This window comes from Gobio gobio (genome assembly GCF_949357685.1).
Source record: "Gobio gobio genome assembly, chromosome: 9".
Taxonomy (NCBI): Eukaryota; Metazoa; Chordata; class Actinopteri; order Cypriniformes; family Gobionidae; genus Gobio; species Gobio gobio.
The window spans coordinates 35,657,203-35,679,127 of NC_137115.1; the positions used below are offsets into that span (position 1 = coordinate 35,657,203).

A 21,925-nucleotide genomic window follows, 5' to 3' on the forward strand; every position below is an offset into this window, starting at 1 on the left:
GTGTTCAACATAAGAAAGAAACTCAAACAGGGAACAACATGAGAGTAAGTAAAGGATGACAGAATTTAAATTTTTGGGTGAACTATCCCTTTAAAAAAATGTCTCTATACTTCTAGTCCCTATTACCATCATTTTATTGTGGGGATTTTTAATGGAAAATGACAGAAAGCATTTGAATATATATTTATTTATTCATTTAGATGATGGAACAATGTATGTGTGATCTGAATCAAATGTATTGGAATGAAAGTGTATATTCAATATGGCTACCACAAAAATATGCTATCCAAAACTATCCAAAATTCTATGCAATGTGAAACATGATGTTTAATTCCAGGCGTAATGACCTATTTGTCATTCTAAAGACAGGTTTAGCTTTGAGTCCACAGCACATGAAAGGAGAAGGACTTGTACAAGCAAACCTCCTGTTGTTTCATTACCCAGTCAATGTATCCAGATGTGATTAGTCGCAGCCCGCGGGTCATTGCGTAATTAATGATGTTCTTGGGAGAGTTCGTTACTGCTTCGGTCTGTTTCTGCCTCTTCCTACCTCTCACTGTGTCTTTCTCAGTATCTCTCTTGACAGTCCCGAAAGGTCTGTTTACCCAATAAACCCATAATTTACTTTGAAACGAGGCATCTGAAAGGTCGTCATGGAGACGGGTTCTTCAGAGACAGCAAGACGGGAAGGAAGAAATCCTGGTTTTTAATAAACTTCACAGTCAGTACAATCAGCGCAGGACAGCAGACCCACAAATGGTGTCCGAAAACAAGGGTTTCCTTGACTTACAGTGGCTTCAATGAATGCACATTGTTCTCTGGTCAGTGAAAGATCTCCAAGGTCAGGTAATTCACAATGTATCCATCAATCAGCTTGTTTCCCCACTTCAAACAACCATTTCAAATAAAACAATAGCCTGGAATTTCATCAAAGATCCAAGCGTTGAAGGATAGCGGTCCATGTGATGTCCTCTGTGATATATTGTACTCCAGTAAGGCAGTTGGTGGTTTTCTTATAGATGTTCTCTGTCCTCTACCTTCAGCTAATGATCGTAGCATTAATTTACTCGCTTTGTGTCCATGTGACGTTCATTTTAGAGGTCAAAGATTAATCATGCAACAGTCTACACAACACAATGGATTTGTAAAGGTGTAATTTTCTCTCATCTTGAAGAGATTTTAAACTAACCATAGGGTCGATAAATGGTTTTATACTCCTGAACTTTGGTTGAAAATTCTATAAATAATTTTTTGATACCCAGTATTTCTCTATAGACTTGTCTCCTGAGGTATTCATGGCAGTTCTTGTGGGAGGACGTTTGAGTAGAGCTAATCGTCTTATTCTTGTAAGTGAATTATGATGTGACATAACTCAAACAATATACCTAGTCAGGTTTAATCTACTCCGACTGACACTCCAAGAATTATGATGCATAAATGTCAAGGTTTATTTTTATTTAATTCAGTGAGTAGTAAATCTATATTTCTCTCTCACACTGTCCAAGGCTCTGTCAAGGTTAAATAAGAGAAAAAATGGGTAACACTTTAGTATGGGGAACACGTATTCACTAATATCTACGAATTTTGCCTCAACTCCTAAATTACTACTTATTATTAGTTAGTAAGGTTGTTTTTGTAGTGGGTAGGATTAAGGGATGTAGAATAAGGTCATGCAGAATAAGGCATTAATATGTGCTTTATAAGTACTAATAAACAGCCAAAATCCTAGTAATATGCATGCTAATAAGCAACTAGTAAATAGCGAGAATTTATGAACTAAATTATTTGTCATCTTTCAACCCATCTGATTTGTGTGTTGAAAGGCTGTTTTGTCCATGAGGTGAGAGTGCGACAGGCCTTACTGTATTCAACACTTGCGTGTTTTGAGACTTTTTCAGCTCTTAAACATGAGCGGTTATTCCAGGTGGGAGAAAATTATAGGGAATAAATCCATGGAAATCCCCTCAGTTCCTTTTCAAAGGATACCACTTAAAAATGTGTGTTTGTCTCTGTACATGCCAAGACATTGAACTGAAAGAATATCTTTATTCAGCATTCAGATGTTTGAGGTTGAAAAGTGAAAAAGCTCATAAATATAATATGATGAGCTGAGTGTTAAAATGCTGAGAGGGGTTTGTTATAATCACATACGTATTTTAATGTACCAAGGCTGATTCACCTAGAAGATTTTCTAAATGATTATTATTAGTTTTTTTTTTTTTGTATGTGTCTTCAAAATGTCCTAAAATTAAAACTTTAATAGCAGGTAATAATTATATAAACTTGCTCAATAATCATTTTGAGCATGTATACTGCATGGACAGTTATCTTGCTAGAAATTTCCAGTTCCACAAAGTTGAGTTCATGTTTTTATAAAGGACTTTTTTTCTGGCAAACTTGAATGCAGTATTAGGAACATTTTAAACTAAAAGGATGCTATTGGAATCAATCAGTCACCACAAAATAACACATGACAAGGAATATACTGTTTATAGCAATGCTTCCATGTGTCTCTCCTCGAGCCTCATGCAGTCCACAGCATGTTCCATCCGTAGGACCTGACCTCTGTCTCTCTAGCTCCGCCTCCTGAATGATTGACATGCATTCTGTGTTTGTGTATTTGGTAGTTTGCTATGATCTACACATCACTTGTCCTAGCTGGTAATTGAAGTTTATCTCATAGCCACTGTGGAATCGCCAGTAGCATGTTGTTTCAGTCAGCGCTCATGTTAGAAATCAAAATACCTGTCTGTCTTTGTTAACTTGATTGACAGCTCAGAAAGACCCTGGCCCATGAAAGGGGAGCAGATGGTTAGTAAGCTAGTTGTTAAGTTTAGGAATTGGGTAGGAATAAGAGATGTAGAATATGATCATGCTGAATAAGGCATTAATATGTGCTTTACAAGTACTAAAAAACAGCCAATCTCCTAGTAATATGCATGCTAATAAGCAACTAGTTAATAGTGAGAATTGTACCATAAATTAAAGTGTTGCCAACGTTTTTTATTTATTTTGGGGTCAGATTTTGGCATCACTGAAAGCTTCGACACAAGGGTATGCCGTTTTGGCTGCTCGCTCATGTTTTGCCCAAGCATCACTGAGATTGTTTATGGAAATAGTCTTTATCGAAGTTCTCCCCATCTCATATCTTCACCCTTAACTGAGCGTTGCATCTAAATGTGGAGACCCTTTCAAATCAATGTGCCACTGTTGCTTTAAATGCTTTAATCTTGACCTACGTGCTATAAAACACAGACAAAACACTTCTTTGCCATGTGCCATATCTCTGAAGAGCCATTGTTTCATCATAGAGATGAAATGAGAATATGGAATTATCTTGGATATTTCCCATAATATATTTAACTGATAAAAAGTCCAGATAAATTGCAATATTTGTAAACAAACAAACACATTATGTAAAAAGGTTCACATGTTAAAAAAAAAAAATCTAAATGTGTGTGTTCATGTTTTTCTATCCCGGTGGGGACTTCAACCTGACTGCACACTGACTTGTGTCACTAAATTGAGGTCCCCATGAGGAAACAAGCAAAACAAATTTTGGAAATGTAAAACTGCAGAAAGTTTTGTGTGATGGGTATCTTTTAGGGGTAGGGTTAGTGTAAGGAGATGGAATATACAGTTTGTACAGTATAAAAGCCCCCACAAAGATAGTGAACCTGTGTGTGTGTGTGTGTGTGTGTGTGTGCGCGTGTGTAAATGTTTCAGCTTTAGCCTGATATCGGTTTCAGTTGCATCACTTACTTAGGGTTCAGTTTTGATACCTAGTGCACCAGTATGATATCCGGGGATCTTGTGGTGTTGTGGTGCTTATATGGGCAAACAGAGTTTGAATCTGGCTTATTTCACTTCTATATTTCCTCATGCTTTCATGTTTTCAGTCTCCTGAGGGGAGGGGCAGGTTGATGTTAGCCAGCTTCACTTCCTCTGAACTGGTTCATTGAAGTATGACAGCTGCAATTTAGCATTGGTTGAAAGTACAAATAACATGAGTCAGAGCAAATCATACATGCACAATACACAATGCAGTCAGAACCCTCTTAATGTTATTTGAGGCCCCAGGTCGCACCACCTCTACAAGGCCACACCTAAATGTGGGCCCCAGGTCAGGCACATCTCCCTGCCAGCCCGCCCACAAGAAGCAAACCCCCCTGGGCTTCATATCTAAACTAAAAACCTTCACCATTCCAGATCAGCAGAGGCACATGTTTACCAAGCTGTCGAGATTGTTCAGGGAGAAATATTTCAAGGGTGGTGGATTGGATTATGTTCAGGCTGCAAACGTTTATATTGTTATGCCTTTGTGTTAATACAGGTGTTGTATAATAGCTATCTGGTACAAATGGCGAAACACAAAATTTAGGGCTATTTACTTTTTTTATTATTATTATTTCTGTGACAAGCTTCACTTCCAATGAGCACATTATTACATTAATTACTGTACATTACTGTAATTTTAAAATGCTAATACATGCTAAAATGGTGTAAAAATGATAAATATTGCACTGACAGAGCTGTACTTGTGAAGAATATGTAGCCTAACCCAGACATGTAGTCTGTCTGCAAGAAGGTGAAGATCATATTCCCAAATACACGATAACCCTTGCGATAATTACTAGGGTTAGCAGGTTAACACAGTCAATATGTCGTGTTAGAGGACAGAGTCTCTCTTAAACAAAGTCTCTCAGTCTTCTCTGCTCAGAATCAGATCTTTTATAGTAATTAGTTTTGGCTTCCTGCCTCCTTTAAAGTCTTGTTGATTGAAATAAAATGGACCCGTTCATAGAAACAAGCTTGCTTTATACTACAGTGAGAGAAATCTGATTTATGAGAAGTTCATCCATCAGGGGGTCTACAAAAAGATATTTCCTGTTAGACAAAAGATGGAGAACTCACAGTGACAGATGAAAGAAGGAAGTTCTTTTCCTTCCCAGGATGAAAGCGCTTCCCTATCTCCGATAGCCGATAGCCCCTCAGCAAAGGGAGTAGACATCCACATCCGCAATCAGCCTATTAGCGCTCTTTAAATCTGGAATCTTCAGCCCTCCACAGTCCTCTTTAGGGAGAACCGGCACTTCCTTAGACCTGCTCACCCCAGCTGAGGTTCAGATGCCTTAGGAAACAGGTCTTTAGTTTGGCTTATGGGGAAATACAGCCTGTTCAGCATATGGGGATTTGGATTAGAGAGGGGTTTGGGGTCATTTCCCTTTCAATAACCGCTTTTTCAATTTTATTAGCTGACAGGTCTGAGAATGGGATTGACAATGTTTCCTGTGAGCAAATGCAGTCACTTACTGTGTTACAAGCATTGGGGCGCCCATTAAAAAGTACTTTCACTTACAATTGGAATGAATAAATATGTTGCCCGTCGATACACAAGTTGTTCCAAACCTGTATGAGTTTCTTTGTTCTGCTGAACACAAAAGAAGCTATTTTGAAGAATGTTTGTAACCAAGCAGATAGAGCAACTATTGACTACCATAGTAGGGAAAACAAATACTGTGGTAGTCAATGGTTGCTCCATCTGCTTGGTTACAAACATTCTTCCAATTTTCTTCTTTTGTGTTCAGCAGAACAAAGAAACTCATACAGGTTTGGAACAACTTGAGGGTGAGTAAATGATGACAGAATTTTTATTTTTGGGTGAACTATCCCTTTAATTGGCCAATCAAGACCGAAACCTTGAACAGCCAATCAGAATCTTTTAGACTTAAAAGACCTTGGGCATTTAAGTCAGCAGATGAGACAACTACAATTTATAATTTATTTACGCATTTATAATATACAGAATGTTTGTGTGGATTGGTGTGGACACTATGTAGTTAATGCTACATTATTGTCTGAATGGGCCTTGGTCTATTTTTGCTCCATCAACAAACAAAATAAAGTCAAAGCTTGAGCAACCGCCGTGTGTCAAACGCTGTGTGAACAACACACAGTTGTAGCGTTATTGAATGAACAGGGATTTTTAATGAATTGGTTGCACAAATGATTCAATGACTCACTCGAAAGGACTTAAATATTTAAATATTTTAAGTAGTGGAAATGTAGCTAGCTAAAACTAGCTAATTAATTTTAGTTTACTGTGTAATTAGAATAATCATTTAGACTATAGTTATAGGCGACACTTGACTAATAGGGAAAACTGTGTCTAAAATGCCAAGTTACCCAGTATCATAATCACACTTACACATATTGTGTATAGTAGGAGTACATTACAGTACTGTTATTAAAGGGTAACTAAACCCTAAACCAACTTTTTTTAGTTAAAGGGTAACTTCAGTGATTTAGCATTAAGCTTTGTATTTAAACTGGGTCATTTATGCAGTAGAAATGTGAAATTATTTTTGAATTTGGTGCCTTCTAGACTGAGAAAAGACAGAAAATGTATTTTTGTCTCATGTGGATGAAAGACAACTCCCAGAATGCACTTGCTTCGCTGCCCTACGAGGCCACTATGTACACCGTCGTTTTGATCTTCATAGTAATAAAATAATTTCGTTCAGTTAGAGAATAAACACTACAATTAAAAACTGAACGTGTCTTTTCAATAAAGTGTGAGTGAACCGAACGAACGTCATGTCACAGACGCACCAGTGTCAGATTTCATTCTTCACGAAGAGCTGAGAGGAGCTGAGGTAAGCGCCAGTCTGGCACGTTTTCAGATCGCATATGGAAGCTAAACTATCACAGGAATTCATTAAAAAGTTGAAACACTCACTTTACTCTGCACCGCGCAATGAATGAAAATACATTGTATCTGATCTATTTTTAGTGGCATTCAGTGTAAGGATTTGACTGTTCATAGATTAGGTCAGTTCTCTTGCGCTGCTGCTTCACTAGCATCGTCGGCATCGGGAGTTAATGCAGTTTGAGCCAGCGGCTCGCATTGATAAGGCTCTGGGTCTGTGTCTACAGACAATTCACCCTCCTCCACTTCAGGTGAAGGTAGGAGAATGACCGCTCTGTTGCAAAGCTACTGCCGTCACTCCAGTCATTCTCCATCTTTGTGACTCGCGAGTCAGACAGCTGTCAATGAATCCGTCACTGCGGGTCTCAGGTGCACGCCCTCTGCTCAGTCCCGCCCTCGGTTCATCCCCTCTGTCTCCGCTGGGCTCTGCTCACTTTACCAGCATTTTTCAAATATTGCCAGTGGGTGGAGTTAAGCTCTGAGCTGAGGTTTAGTTACCCTTTAACTTATTATTTTTACAATCCACGCCTGTCCTGGACTGTTTCCCTTGATCCTCCTTGTCTCACACCTGAACTCACTCCGTCATCATCTCTCCCGCACTCCCCGGATTCCCTGCACCTGGTCTTCGTCGTTTGCACTCCCTTCATATTGGACTCACGTCCCTGCACTCCTTGTCCGTTGTTATGTTTGTTATTATTACTTATGGTGTTTGGTTGCTGTTTTTGTTCCCGTGTCTAATAAACCCGAAGTCCGATTCTGCCTCATCCCTGCTGCAACCTACATCTGTGACAATTATAGCAAACGGTTCTCTTTTTCACATGATTTCCTCCCCCGCCCCTCCACTGAAGAGACTAATAGTACGACCCTTGCCCGGTCAAGGGCACCGAGTTAGTAACGGTGAAGGGTTAAAATTCTCGTTGCCTCTGGGGGCATTCAGGATATTTTTTTTGGCATGTGTTGGGATATTTGCAATTTGCTGTTCGTTCTAGATACAAGGTCTCTCTATAAACATTATGATGCCATATGCCTTTTCATTGTGGTCTCCGCTAATAAATGCAGTATATTAAATAAATATTTAGTATATATAAGAGTGGACAAACCCTCCCTGTGAAACATCACATAGAGAGGCCAGCTAAATCATGAGCTAAGTCTGGTTTTATTTATTTCTTTTATCTTTCTCATTTATCTTCATGAACAAGAGGCCAAACATATAGATTTAGACCGAGACAGAAGCTCATAATCAAATCAAATGAAAGAGGCCTAGTGGAATTGATTTCATACATTGAACATAAATAAAACAAAATGACAGGTCAAATAAACATCAATAGGGTGGAGACCTTGAATTAATAAGAGTATGGTTAGGGAACTGGAAAATATTCCTGACTTTTAGACCCCACTATATCTGCAAAACAGCAGTGTGGTATTAGATTGACTTTCGAATGAACTTGAAAACTGCGGGTGTGTGTTTGTGTGTGAGTGTTAGTTGTTTTCATGTTTCTGAGTATCCCAAGGCAATTCTATTAACCGAAAGACTCATAAACATAATTAAAGACACATTGAGTGTCTTTCAGAAGAACTGCTCTCAGACACTAAAAATTGATCAAAGTCTGCCACTTTAAATGTCTGTCTTTTGACCTTGTCTTTCTCTTTCCACTTTCTTCATGTCTGTTTATCCCTCTCGCTTATCATTTCAGTAATCCAGTTTTATTCCTTATCTGTCTGTCTGCTTCCCTTATCTTCTTTCCATACATGCTTTTACCCTTCAACTTTCTAAGTAGCTCTTTTAAAGTATTACTATGTGCAAAATTGAGAATGGACTCCCCCTCATTTCATTCCAAACCTCTATGACAGAAATGTTGGTCTCTTTTTTTTCCCCCATGCAATTATAATAAATGGGGACTGAAGTTTTTAAGCTTCTAAAAGGACACAAAAAGCAGTGCATATGACTCAAACTATACTCTTCTGAAGTGATATGAAAGACTCAATAGTGATCTTCCCTTCCAATGAGCTACAGTATTAACTACTTATTAACTAATTCGCTTCTGCTATTAGCCTCAATTTCAGTATGTTTCATTATGGTTCATATGAACCCTTTTTATGACATTTTTAAGACTCTTTTATGGTGCTTTTTGGAGATGAAAGCCTCATGCATTTTCATTATATCAAAATAATGGTCAAGATATTCCCGAAAAATAAACATTTTAATGAAAACAAGAAAGTTATAAGGGTTTGGAAATTACAGTAAAGTGCCCCTATTATGCTATTTTAAAGGCTCCTGATTTTGTTCTGGAGGTCTCCAATAACAGGTTTACATGCATCAAAGGTCAAAAAATGAATTGGCTAATTAGCATCACCACAATGTTCAATGATTCTCAAACAACTCGTTGGATGAATCAGTCTCTCTAAATCGCTCCTTTCCGTGAGACTACTCTGTTCTGAATGGTCAGATGGCTCAGTCTGTTGGGATTGGTCTACCGCGTACAGCGCACGTCAGAAAAAAAACGGCCATTACTATGAACTTCAGCTCCGTGCGGAGGTTTCCTAAAGCTCAGCGATTGTACACACTGTAAAGACAGTAATTATGGCGTTGATTTTACCATATCAATTCGAGCGTGAGTCCGATAATGACTCACATTGGAAGAACTAGTTATTCAACCTGAACCCGACTTGAGCAGGACGTTTCTTAGTGATACGCTAGTCAGTTTGAGGGACATTATGAGATGTTGCAGCTGTAATTCCTCACCATCAGCATTAACATGTGTATGTCAATCAACAAACCTATGTGTGTATTTAATTTATTGCGGTGCACATTCGGGAACTGTTTCAATAACGGTGCATATGTTAGCCAAGCAACGTGAATGACTGCTGTAACATAAAAGTTTGCCAAACAAATCTTGCTCCATCCTTTATCTTTACTCAAAGTAGTAAGAACGACAGACAATCTGCATTAATAGACACAGTTTTAGGTAATAGTGGCCCACAGCTGATTTGCAGTAGTATTTCAGTAAGACACTAATAACATGAGTTAGCCAGTTAGCCGTTAACTTACACAATATAAAACACAAAACGACATATTTTGAACACCCGGTAAAAACTATATACATCAATAATTAATAATACTTACAGGTTGTGATTCTGAGGAGCAAGCCGGTCCAAATAAACTGGATACTGCGTTTTGCGAATCTCGCTTTGAATTCTGAGATTTGAGAAGCAGTCGTCACTAAAATTATGTATTTGAAGTTGGGACAAGTTGTTTGCGGGCAAGCATTATGTAAATATAATTTCTAGTGACGTAGAACTGTCACGCAGTAAGATTCAAACAAAAAACGACTTGTTAAGGCGGCTCAGAGTCGATTTTTTCTTTTGTGAGACAATAACTTTATTTATCGTGCACTTTCGATTTTACAACTTTGCAGAATGTTTACATTCACAAACAGCTATATTACACACTGCATGAAAGTCAATTTTCAAAAAAACATAATAGTTCTGCCAGAAAGACTCGGGAGAATAAATACTGTGACAATTATCCATTTATTAACAACCCAGCAAGCAATAAAGTATATTGGCATAGGCCCCGTCCGTAGCTCGCAATCTGAGGGTCCGGACTCTGCATATCCTGCCTGAAGACGAAGGCAGAGGCGCAGCCGACCCCCACGTGAGGTATGGAAGGGACCATCCTGGTGGTGGTGGGGTGGATGTAGGGAAGGATTTGACTTGGAGGTGGTGGGGAGGATGGCGGTGAATGGGAGCGTCAGCATCTGCGAACTCAGACATGAGTAAGTACCGATCTTTTATACCCAGGTATTTAGCATGTGATTGGATAGATAAAATTAAAGTGACATGACAATTAAGTCTTCCTGGCAGAACTTACGCTAAAGCTTCCATGGGCACTTTAAAGCGAGTAAATAATGACAGAATTATTAATTATTGGCTGAATTATTCCTATTAATATATTTAAAAATATTAAAAGGAACAATTCAGAAAAAAAGGAATAATGTTGTCATTATTCACTGACCTTTTTTAGATTTTTTTTTAGATTTATTGTCAAATGTGGTACTGAATTCAACCAGCATCCAGTGGTATATTTGTGTGTATCCACTTATTGAAGGATCTGCCTGCATCTGTGTGTGTTGGGACACTGCCATTTTTCAGCCTAAAGCAACCAGAGAGCATTTAAAATGAAAAACACATTTTGTCATTGGGTGTGTATGACTGGAGGGCCAACTCACACACGCTGAATAAATCAGAAGGTCAAGACCATTACGAGGGCAACTCCCCATGGAGCAACCCAACACACACGCAAACACACTCAGGATATCTGTCATAAGTCATTGACACTGCATACTTTGATTAATCATATAATCCAATTTCTCTCATATCACGATTCACTGAAGCAGTGCATCTTTCTCTGATTTTGGTTATATATGTGGTCTGTTTAATCCTGTTCCAGCTGCCTGACTTCACTCTGTGGTGGAAAGAATTCAACAGAGAGATTGGAGTCATGAGCTTTATAACGGTTCAACATACACTAGTTCAAAAGTTTGGCGTCAGACAGAGTTTTCTTTTTTAAGAAATAAATACGTTTATTCAGCAAGGATAGATTAATCTTAACTGTCACTGTCCGGCTGGCGGGACGTTTGGCGCTCTTTTTTTTAATTGCCATATATTTTAGTAATTATCATAAATTAGGTATCATTCATATCATATTTTTGGTATTACGTCTAAAGAAATCTCATGGGAACTTCAATTTTTGTGATATCAACTTCAAATTTGGAACACAACTCGGGTAGACATATGGCTTTGATTTTATAGTCATTTTAGAGAAAATGTTTTTGTAAAATATGTATTTTATATAAAATAATAAATATTTAGTACTGTACATTTAGTTTACAGTGAATTTAAACTTCCATAATTTTTTCATACTTAGTTTGAAGTGCTTCAAATATCTGCTGAGTGTCTTCTTAAAAACAAGATCAAACTTAGGTCTGTATTCCAAAGCATTCTTGAATTACCACCATTTAAGTTTGGATAGTGCATTTGTCACATCTATTCTCAAAAAGGGGAATGACAGTTAAGGGGTTACATTAATAAAAAAGTATGGTAGTGGAGATGTTTATAATGTTACAAAAAAAATTGTTTTAAATAAATGCCATTCTTTTATACTTTCTTTTCAAAGAATCCTGAAGAAAGGTAGTGTGGTTTCCACAAAATATCAAGCAGCACAACTGTTTTCAACATTGATAATAATAAAACATTTGTCTTGAGTACCAAATCATCATATCAGAATGGTTTCTGAAGGATCATGTGACACTAAAGACTGGAGTAATGATGCTGAAAATTCCACTTTGCCATCACATGTATGTAATAAATGTATTAAAATAGAAAGCAGTTATTTGAAATTGTAATAGTATTTCACAATATTGAGGGTTTATTTTATTGTTTATTCAAATAAATGCAACCTTGGTGAACATAAGAGGCTTCTTTAAAAAAAACATTACCAAATATATCGCTACTAAAAAAAACTCAAATCATTCAGGCTGGTTTGTGAACTTGATCGACAAATTCATTGAAAAATAATTTGAATGATTAATTCACAAAAGGGCTTTTGAGCTATAGGGCAAGTGTCTTGATTATTAGTAAATAATAAATAACCTTTTTTCTTATGGAAGTCTTGGATTCTCATGCACCAATAAATTCCTAAGTATTAAAGTTTCTAAGTATTAAAATCTTCCCACGCAGTTTGTGTTTTGGATATGAATGGTGTGTCAAATCATGTAGACTTTCTAATTGCTTGTGTGTTTGTAGAGTTATGGCAGCTGAACAGGACGTGGCTGTTCCAGGCCGAAGAGGGGCGTCTGCCACACTACAGTATATTACTGGACGAGACTCAGGAAAGGCTAATTGTTGGTGGAAAAGACATCCTGTACTCTCTCAATCTGGAGCGCATCACTGCCCCTCACAAAGAGGTACATGCATTTACGTACATGTTCTCAAGATTTGGGCAACATGTCTGTCCAGCGTTGTCATCTGAGAGTGTGTGTGTGTGTGTGCATGTGTGGTAAAGTTTATCAGCTCATCTGGCATTTGAGTGTCTGTTGCTAAATAAATCTTAGCAAAACTACACACATACTTATTAAATAATTAAAATAAGCACTCATGCAAATAGAACACAGAGATGGATTGCAACCATCTGCTCCCTTACAATTCACGGATATTTACTAATCCTTGTGCCTGTTTTTCAGTTGTTGCATTGAAACTGTTTGTTTATGTTGCACTTATTGTCGTGGATGCAGCCTCACACGAAAGTAGACATTTTTGGTTTTCAAATTCATTGTAAAAATACAAACATTTGTCAAGCAGTTGCATACAATCTGTAAACAATTCCTGTGTTCTGCAACTCTAAATGATCTTCAAAATAGCTTTGAATATTATCACTTGATACTATAACGTTTATATGCAAGTTGATGAGGCTACCAGGAACATACATCTGCATATAAAATATCAATAAGGGTCTTTCTCCTCTTCCTGTCTAGTTGGTTAACTATGCCTGTCTTTTGTGATCAGATTAAGTTAGGGGCCATATCTTCATTGTGATTGGTTGATCAGAGACCAATCAGTGACCAGGCATTACTCATATTATAAAAACATAATCTGAATGGGTTAAGTAGAGAAATACTTAGTGGACTTGGAAAAGCCCGTTTTATAATTATTATAATAAAGCTAGGATTATAATTAGTGGGTTGTAAAGAGTTATAATTAAACTGTAGTGGGCTTGCATTTGGAAGACGCTTTATCCAAAGTGACATTGCAATCAAGGGATAGCTACATTTTATCAGTTAATGCATTCCCTGGGAATCAAACCCATGACCCTGGAATGTAGGAATAAAGACAGCTTTTTCATGGAACCACAGGTCAAAAAATATAACTGTGACAGTTTTTTAGCCAAGGAGAGCAAAAGCATTTCTGTGCCAGAACAACATTACCAGAACTAATCTGCCCGTCTCTCTGTTTTAGATTCACTGGGCGAGCTCTGAGGAGCAGGTGGGGGATTGTTTAATGCAGGGCAGAGAGAAGGTAAATCTGTTATGCATCCTATATATGTGACAGTGTGGTATCCTGTTACATGACTACAATCTTTGATGAATTTAAAAACATTCTTAAAGCTTTTTTCCCTCTATCTCTTCATCTTCCTCTTTGTCCCTCTCTCTTAGCCGGAGTGTGCAAACTACATTAAGCTGGTGCAGCATTATAACAGCACCCACCTGTTAGCGTGTGGGACTGGAGCCTTCAGCCCAATGTGTGCCTATATCAGAGTGGGTCAGGGAACACAGGTAAATCTTATAGGAAGTTGGCATGTGCCGGTTTCATGTTGCGATTAATTGCTGAAGCTTTTATCACGTTAAACGGTATTAACACGATATTGAAATTTGTTGCAAAAAAAGTGTTGTCATACTATAACAGGTTTAAAGTTTATGTTTAAAAGGTTTATGTTAGTATGATTTTTACACTTATTTAGAAATAAAAGGCATTTTTCCTACCCTGATTTTAGCCTCTGATTTGAACGCTCTGTTTGAAGGGGCGTGTCTGCTGTGAGTGTTCTTTGATCGCTTTCTATATATAATTTAATCACAGTTTAAATAACATATAACTTTCATCCTCCTAAGAGAAACAATGTGGAATTGACCGTTGAGTCACTGGTTTGATTTACTGACACATAGAACATCTGACTGTACATGAATCATTAGTTATCAGAAATCACTGGTCACAGATCAAGCATTAGAATTAACACAGTTACTTCCATGTTGTTGTATTGCTCTTGAGTCCATATCATAAAAGTCTGTTTGCAAAGTCTGCGCCAAAATTGCGACTGATTCATCAAAGAATCCACAGTGAAATGTATCATACAAAAAAATAATGCTCAACTGAGACATTCATTGTTGAAAATAAATAACCACATTCCTAGCATTAGGATCCTTTGGATGGTAAAGTTATTTTTAGTCCAGTGATCCTGTGTCGCTCTTGTCTCCTCGTCATCTCACTAACACGCCAGTGGGCTGGGCCAAAGTTGCAATGACGCAGAAGAAATTTGTTAATGGCAGTTAAACTTTGTAATTTCTCTCTCTCTCTCTCTCTCTCTTTCCCCAACAATTTCCTGTCCTTCTCTCAGTATCTCTCTAATTAGGAGGGAAAATCCTATCATGTAAACGAATGTAAAAGTGACAGAAAGTAGTTCTGACAGCTCTTTCTTTCTGAGGCGACTTTAACACTCTCTTCAACTGCCTGGTCTCCAGAGAGACAGAGTTTGTTTTAGTGTGTATGACAGGAAGTTTTATCATTCTCATTCTGTTAGACTCTTTTCACAGCAAATCGTTCTCTGGGCTTCGTTACAATAAAAGTTGTTTTTGGACTTGCAAGGAAGTTTTCAGTTTTGAAACGTATAGGATATTCTTATAATATGATGACCTCTAATATGTCAAAAGCTCAAGGAAAATTCTATTTCTCAGTTCATGACCCCTTTAAAAAATATTGAAATGTGATTAATTGCAACACATTAAATCAATTGGCACATTGTGTGATTCATTTAACATTTTGAATTAACTTACATTGAAACATTGGGATTTATATTTAATCTTTAAGCTAATTTTTGGCAATGTGTTATGAATGATTTATTCTCCAATTACACAATTTTTAAATTAATCTTATTTTAAGGATGTTATCAGCATATTAGAATATTTCTGAAAGATCATGTGACACTGAAGACTGGAGTAATGGTGCTGAAAATTCAGCTTTACCATCACAGGGATAAATTACATTTTAAAATATATTCAAAATAGAACAGTTATTTTAATTAGTAATATTATTTCACAATATTACTGTGTTTACTGGATTTTTGATTAAATTAATGCAGACTTGATGGTGGGCATAAGAGAATGTTTGGACACATTGTAATTTATATTGTGGCCACGAATTAAGAATTAGTTCACTCATTTTACTAATTTGTTCCCTTGTTTTGCTTCAACTTTAAACAAGGGAACAAATTATTATAATGTGGCTAACGATGTAGTAATACAAGGGAATGAATTAGTAAATCGTGGCCATGGGGCTCTGTAGTTTGAAAAACACTCTGGCCTCTTTTATTGTTGAAACCTTTTTTGTTTTTCAAAGTTAGAAGGTGAATGAACACAATGACATTGGCATGTTTTAACCATAATGCGAGTCACAGTTGTTGACAACAAATGCCTCAGTGACCACAGCCTCTTTGAAGGTTTTTATTGTATCGGATGCAGACTGAGGTCGTCAAAAGTGCTCCGGTGTCGCCTTGTCCTTCTATACACTTTCTGACTTATATTCCAGAAAACATGTCTTGAGGAGGTCCTGTTTGCCTTCTGAGGAATGTGTTGTAGTGACTCACAGATGAATTGTGTCCAGTGTTGTGCTGTTGTTTGTCACTAGAGACTCTGGTGGAAACTACCCCTGTAGTCTGTGACTGTCACTCTCACTGTGTTCCACACATGAGGGAGTCATGCAGAGACTCTAACGATAATTGAAACCAGTCAGAGTGGTAACAAGTTAAAGCATTTAACATCTAAAGACACTAAAACATTGATCATGTTATGAGTTCTGAAATCTTTGATTGTAAAAAGATCCAGATGCTGTGTGTCACCGTGAGGTTTAGGAGCACATTTCAGTTTGGAGGGCTGTTTGATAACATGATGGCTGGTATTCAGCTTGCTGAAAGTTTGCATTTGAAAGGAAAGAAATACATAAAGCATATGGAATTGTATTATCGTTTAAGGAATGTTAAAAATCTGGTGGTTTAGAGAATAAGAATGTGACCTACAGCTTCACTGCTGTGTGGAAAAGTTGAAGGTTTTCATGCTTCGCATGAACCTGCTAATATTAATACATCATACACTCTAAAAAATGCTGGGTTAAAAATAACCCAAGTTGGGTTGAAAATGGACTAACCCAGCAAATGAATTGTTTTAACCCAGCATTTGGGTTGTTTTAACCCAGCGGTTGGGTTAAATGTTTGCTTAAAACAACCCAATTGCTGGGTTAAAACAACCCAATCCCTGGGTTAAAACAACCCAAATGCTGGGTTAGTCCATTTTCAACCCAACTTGGGTTATTTTTAACCCAGCATTTTTTAGAGTGTATATTGTTAATTTGTACTTTGTCTTTTTATTTTCAGATCTATTTTATGTCCACAGCAGTGTTAACTAAACAAACTACATTTGTTTTTAATGTTTTCGTTAATTTAAATAAAGCTGAAATAACAATATAAATATTATATTTATATTTATATATACTTTTTTAACTTACAAGACCTAAACTTAGAATTGCCTTAACAAATAGTTGAAGTACTGAAATGAATAAAAACTGAAATGGAAATAAATTAAACCTAAATTAAAATAAATAAAAAAAAAAGACAAAATTACTAAAACTAAAATTGAAAAGAAAACTGAAAATGAAATCTTCAAAATCTTAATGAATACTATAATCGTATAGAAGTAATACTAAAGTGACACTGGTCCAAAGATCCATAATTTAATAAAATATACTCTTTTTCTATACTATATTATATACTATATATCTCACTTATTATACTCTCTCTCTCTCTCTCTCTCTCTCTCTCTCTCTCTCTCTCTCTCTCTCTCTCTCTCCCCAACAATTTCCTGTCATTCTCTCCAGTATCTCTCTAATTAGGAGGCAAAATCCTTTCAATACTAATGTAAAAGTGACAGAAAGTAGTTCTGACAGTGCTTTCTTTCTGAAGCGACTTTAACACTCTCTTCAACTGTCTAGTCTCCAGAGAGACAGACAGAGTTTGTTTTAGTGTGTATTACAGGAAGTTTTATCATTCTCACTCTGTTAAAATCTCCAACCAAACATCCAGACAAGCGAAAACAAACATCTCCATCCTCCCAGGAGAGCCCCAGTCAAATTACAGAGCGGCTAATCATAGAGAAGTGAGGAACAGGCTAGAAGAAAAGAGCAAAGAGGAGACTTATATTTGAAGGAAACTGAGAATCTGGATTTTCTCCGGTGCCGCATTGTGGCAGTCAGCCTTCAGACTTTATTTCCCTCTACACAGTTTCTGGCAGGTTTCAGAACAGAGACTTATGAAATCCATTAAAATTTTTCCCAGGTTCCGTTATAATTTTTCTGGACACATTGGTTGCATTTAATTTTAAAAAAGCATTAATTGAAATCATGAAATGTATACAATTTAAAGGGGTGGTAAACCACGATTTCACTATTCTAACTTTAGCTAACGTGTAATGTTGCTGCTTGAGCATAAACAACATCTGCAAAGTTACAACGTTCAAAGTTTAAAGCAAAGGGAGATATTTGCTTTTAAAGAAATCAGTTTCTAAGAACTACAGCAAACGGCCAGTAGGCGACTACACACATTCCTCCAGGGTTGGTGACATCAACAGGCTCAATATTTACATAAACCCCTCCTCCGAGAATATTAAATAAGGGGGGGTGAGGCCATTTTGTATCGCGGCGCTGTTGTGGTATAACGTTAGTTAGGCTGGAGTGTTGTTGCCGCGATGCCAAGGAAACGCTGTTATTTTCATCCGGATTGCAGGTCTGGGGTACTTGCTCTGTTCAGCCTTCCTTGGGACGGGGGTGCGTTGCAGAGCGTTTAACATACAGCATGTTATATGCACGTGTGTTTGAGTCAGCGGGGAATCAGGCACGCGCAGGGCTCCCTGCAGCACATCTAACAGAGGAAAACATCCACCGTCTTCGCGATTTCAATGCCAGATTTGCACAACGTCAGCTGCGTGAAAAAAACACTGCCGGTGCGTGGATGCACGACGCGCGCGCTGCACATTTCACGGAGGACAACACAAACTTCCACAAACTTCGCGAGTTCAATACAGGATATGCACAACGGCTTGTCCTGAAAGCTGGATTTACAAACAGAAGCTGTTCACGGGCCACAACCTGTAAGTCTGATTTATTTTTCATCGATGTGTTTTCCTGTAATAGGTTGTAGCAAGGAAGTAAACAGATGACAACGCTGTTCTGCAAACCAGTCTGTTAAATGCTCATTCATACTTAACGTTATCCGACGAACACCTAACGTTACAAACACTAACGTTAAAATCTCAACAGCGAACCTGGCATTAGTGTAAATGATTCTTTGATTAGAGCTTTTATGTATTGTTTATCTACAGGCATGCTAAACATGGTTCTGTGTGTGATTTGGCTAACTTACTAGTTAAAGCCAGTGCTTAGTGTTTGTTTTGGGTTAGTTCTTGCGACAGATATTTGGCTATAATCGTTCTAAAAATACAAAAGTTAAAGTGCCATTCAATAGCGATCATTATAGATCCGCAGTCTTTACTCTTGAGGACTGAACAGGTTCTGCTCGATCATCTTCACTCAAATGTTCTGGGTCTGATTCGGGCTCAGATTGGTATGGTTTTATTGACGCCGTTGTTTCTAACACTGACCAAAGCACAGCCTCCGGTAAGGGGCGTGACGTTTCCGACGTGCACTAGGCGTTTAGCGAATCACAACACACTGGGCCAGCTAACCAATCTGAGCCCATCGCGTATTTTTGAGGGACTGGCTTCATACAACCCGGAAAGCATCAGACCGTTTTACAAGGAGGGACAGAGCAGTGTAGAATAAAGGTCAAATATATGAAAAATAAGGCAATTTTTTTTAAAACGAAGCATGAACATATGTTACAGTGCACCCCACAAACACAGTCAAGCCTTCAAAAGAATGTGTTTTACCACCCCTTTAACATCAATTTATGTAAAATTTAACAAAAAGTATATTTTTTAGGGCCATACAGAATGTACAAAATACATTACATTTTTTAATAAAAAATTTTAATTTTCTGTTTTAATTTTCTATTTTGAGATTCTATTTTAATCGTTTAATTTAGTTGTAACAATCAAAAAACATGTCTAATTAATTGGATTAAAAAACAACTTTAAACCACTTAAGGACATTTTATGAAATTGTGTTTTATTTTTGCTGGATTTATGTTTAATACAAATTTATTATCAAACATGGTGGTAATAAAATGAATGCATAAACCATTATCAATTTAAAAAATCTTTTAAAATGTAATAAAATGAAATTTTCATAGCTTTTTTGCAGACAAAGTGCTGCACAAAAGATAAAACATAAAAAAAATTAAAAAATAAAACGTGGGACAAAAGATTTATTCCTTAAATAAAGTTTTCTGAATTGTATTATTATTATTATTATTATCATTATTATTATTACTTTGACAACTACATTCTACACTGTACATTAGTAATATATTTCTGTCACAATTTCTTTAAATTAAACCAAACTTTTATTTTGACTGCAAAGACCTTTTGAGTTTCTTTATTTATATATACTGTATGTATGTATGTATGTGTATAATATATATATATATATATACAGTAAAGGTGAAATGCTGATGAAGTGACTCTCAGAGCAGCTCTGGAGATGAAGTTCATGTCGAGTGTCCTGGCAGATGTCGAAAACCTGTGCCTGAGTATATGTAAACGAAACCGTGCATTTTGTCCACACAGAGACACAGAACTTGCAGACTTCATATTTAAATAGTCTTGTGCGGTTTAATATTCACAGACACTAGTCCATATCGTGATTTGATTAAGTGTACAACCCTACTTTTGAATTATTCATCCATGACATTTTTTAAATGACTGGATTCAGTGGTTCCATCCGCATTTCCCACATCACAGTAATCATAGGTCCTTAGAATTCCTTTCATTCCCTCATTCGTGCTTTTTATCTCAACCAGGTTCAGAGATCAGAACTCATGGCTGGGAATAGGAAGCACTTCTGGCTCCCTGACCCTCCGGCAGAGGTGAAGGAGAGAGCCACAGGCGTTGTGGGAGCCATAGGCAGGAGATCAGAGAGGGTTTAATTAGAGGAGACAGGCTTCAGCAGGGTGCCTGATAACTCCAGCACCGGAGCTGCAGGCCGCCAGCACACGCCTCGGTCTGGAACAGCTACACCCTAAACACTCATAGACATTAATGAGATGCATACGAGGCACATATGCATCTGAGCACAGAAGAGATGGGCTTAGCATTCATATATACACACTACGACCAAGATGGATACAGATACCTGCACAATTATACACATACTCGGCCCTGGAGTGCTGGGATGATATGATGCAGATGTAGCTATGATGACAGCAAAGACTGATAAAGCTACTGAGACACAGACCAGAACCGGAGAGAGAGCGGGTGAGAGGAGCATACACGTACATGCAGGCGAACGCCCCTGCACACATTCCTTCCCTAACATCAGGAATCTAAGCACCGTTTCGGCCCTTTGCACCCATACGCACATCACCTGACACATCACAGCACACCGTTCCCTCTCGCTGTCTTCTCTTACACCGGAACCCTGTGTTTTCTCATGGGCTTTACACATACTTATACTGTATACTGATACACCCACATCATACCTCACTAACACCTTGCCAGAATAAACACATAGAAATCTGTTTCAAAACCTGTTGAGCCTATTGAATATAATTAATAAAATATAACATAGACCTAATATAATATAATATAATATTAATCACGGTTAAAGGGTTAGTTCACCCAAAAATGAAATTTCTGTCATTAATTACACACCCTCATGTCGTTCCAAACCCGTAAGACCTTCGTTTATCTTCGGAACACAAATTAAGATATTTTTGATCAAATCCGAGAGCTCTCTGACCCCTCCATAGACAGCAATTTAATTAACACTTTCAAGGCCCAGAAAGGTAGTAAAGACATTGTTAAATTAGTCCATATGACTACAGTGGTTCAACCTTAATTTTATGAAGCGAGGAGAATACTTTTTGTGCGCCAAAAACAAACAAAAATAACGACTTTATTCAACAATTTCTTCTCGTCTGTGTCAGTCTTCTATGCAGTTTACATTGGCCAGCTCCTCCTTCAGCATCACACGCATGCGTCATGGTGCTCATGTGAACAGCTTCGGCCAATGGTAAGTCGGCGTTCTGCCGTAGCTCTAGCGTAACTCGAAAGCACTGGACTGTATTTTACTTTGTAAGAGCGTTGAAAAATTGTTGAATAAAGTAATTATATTTGTGTGTTAATTGCACACAAAAAATATTCTTGATGCTTCATAAAATTAAGGTTGAACCACTGGAGTCACATGGACTATTTCAACAATGTTTTTAATATTTGTATGGGCCTT

At 37.4% G+C, this 21,925-nt stretch overlaps 1 protein-coding gene across 1 annotated transcript in view; it reads left to right on the forward strand.

The window, feature by feature from the left end:
- Positions 1 to 21,925, forward strand: part of sema3e (sema domain, immunoglobulin domain (Ig), short basic domain, secreted, (semaphorin) 3E) — a 58,340-nt gene that overhangs the window by 7,225 nt on the left and 29,190 nt on the right. Inside the window, exons 2-4 of the mRNA XM_079825491.1 lie at positions 12,515 to 12,675; positions 13,724 to 13,783; positions 13,921 to 14,040. Coding sequence (XP_079681617.1) covers positions 12,515 to 12,675; positions 13,724 to 13,783; positions 13,921 to 14,040 — 341 coding nt within the window. The remainder of the gene's footprint in view (positions 1 to 12,514; positions 12,676 to 13,723; positions 13,784 to 13,920; positions 14,041 to 21,925) is intronic.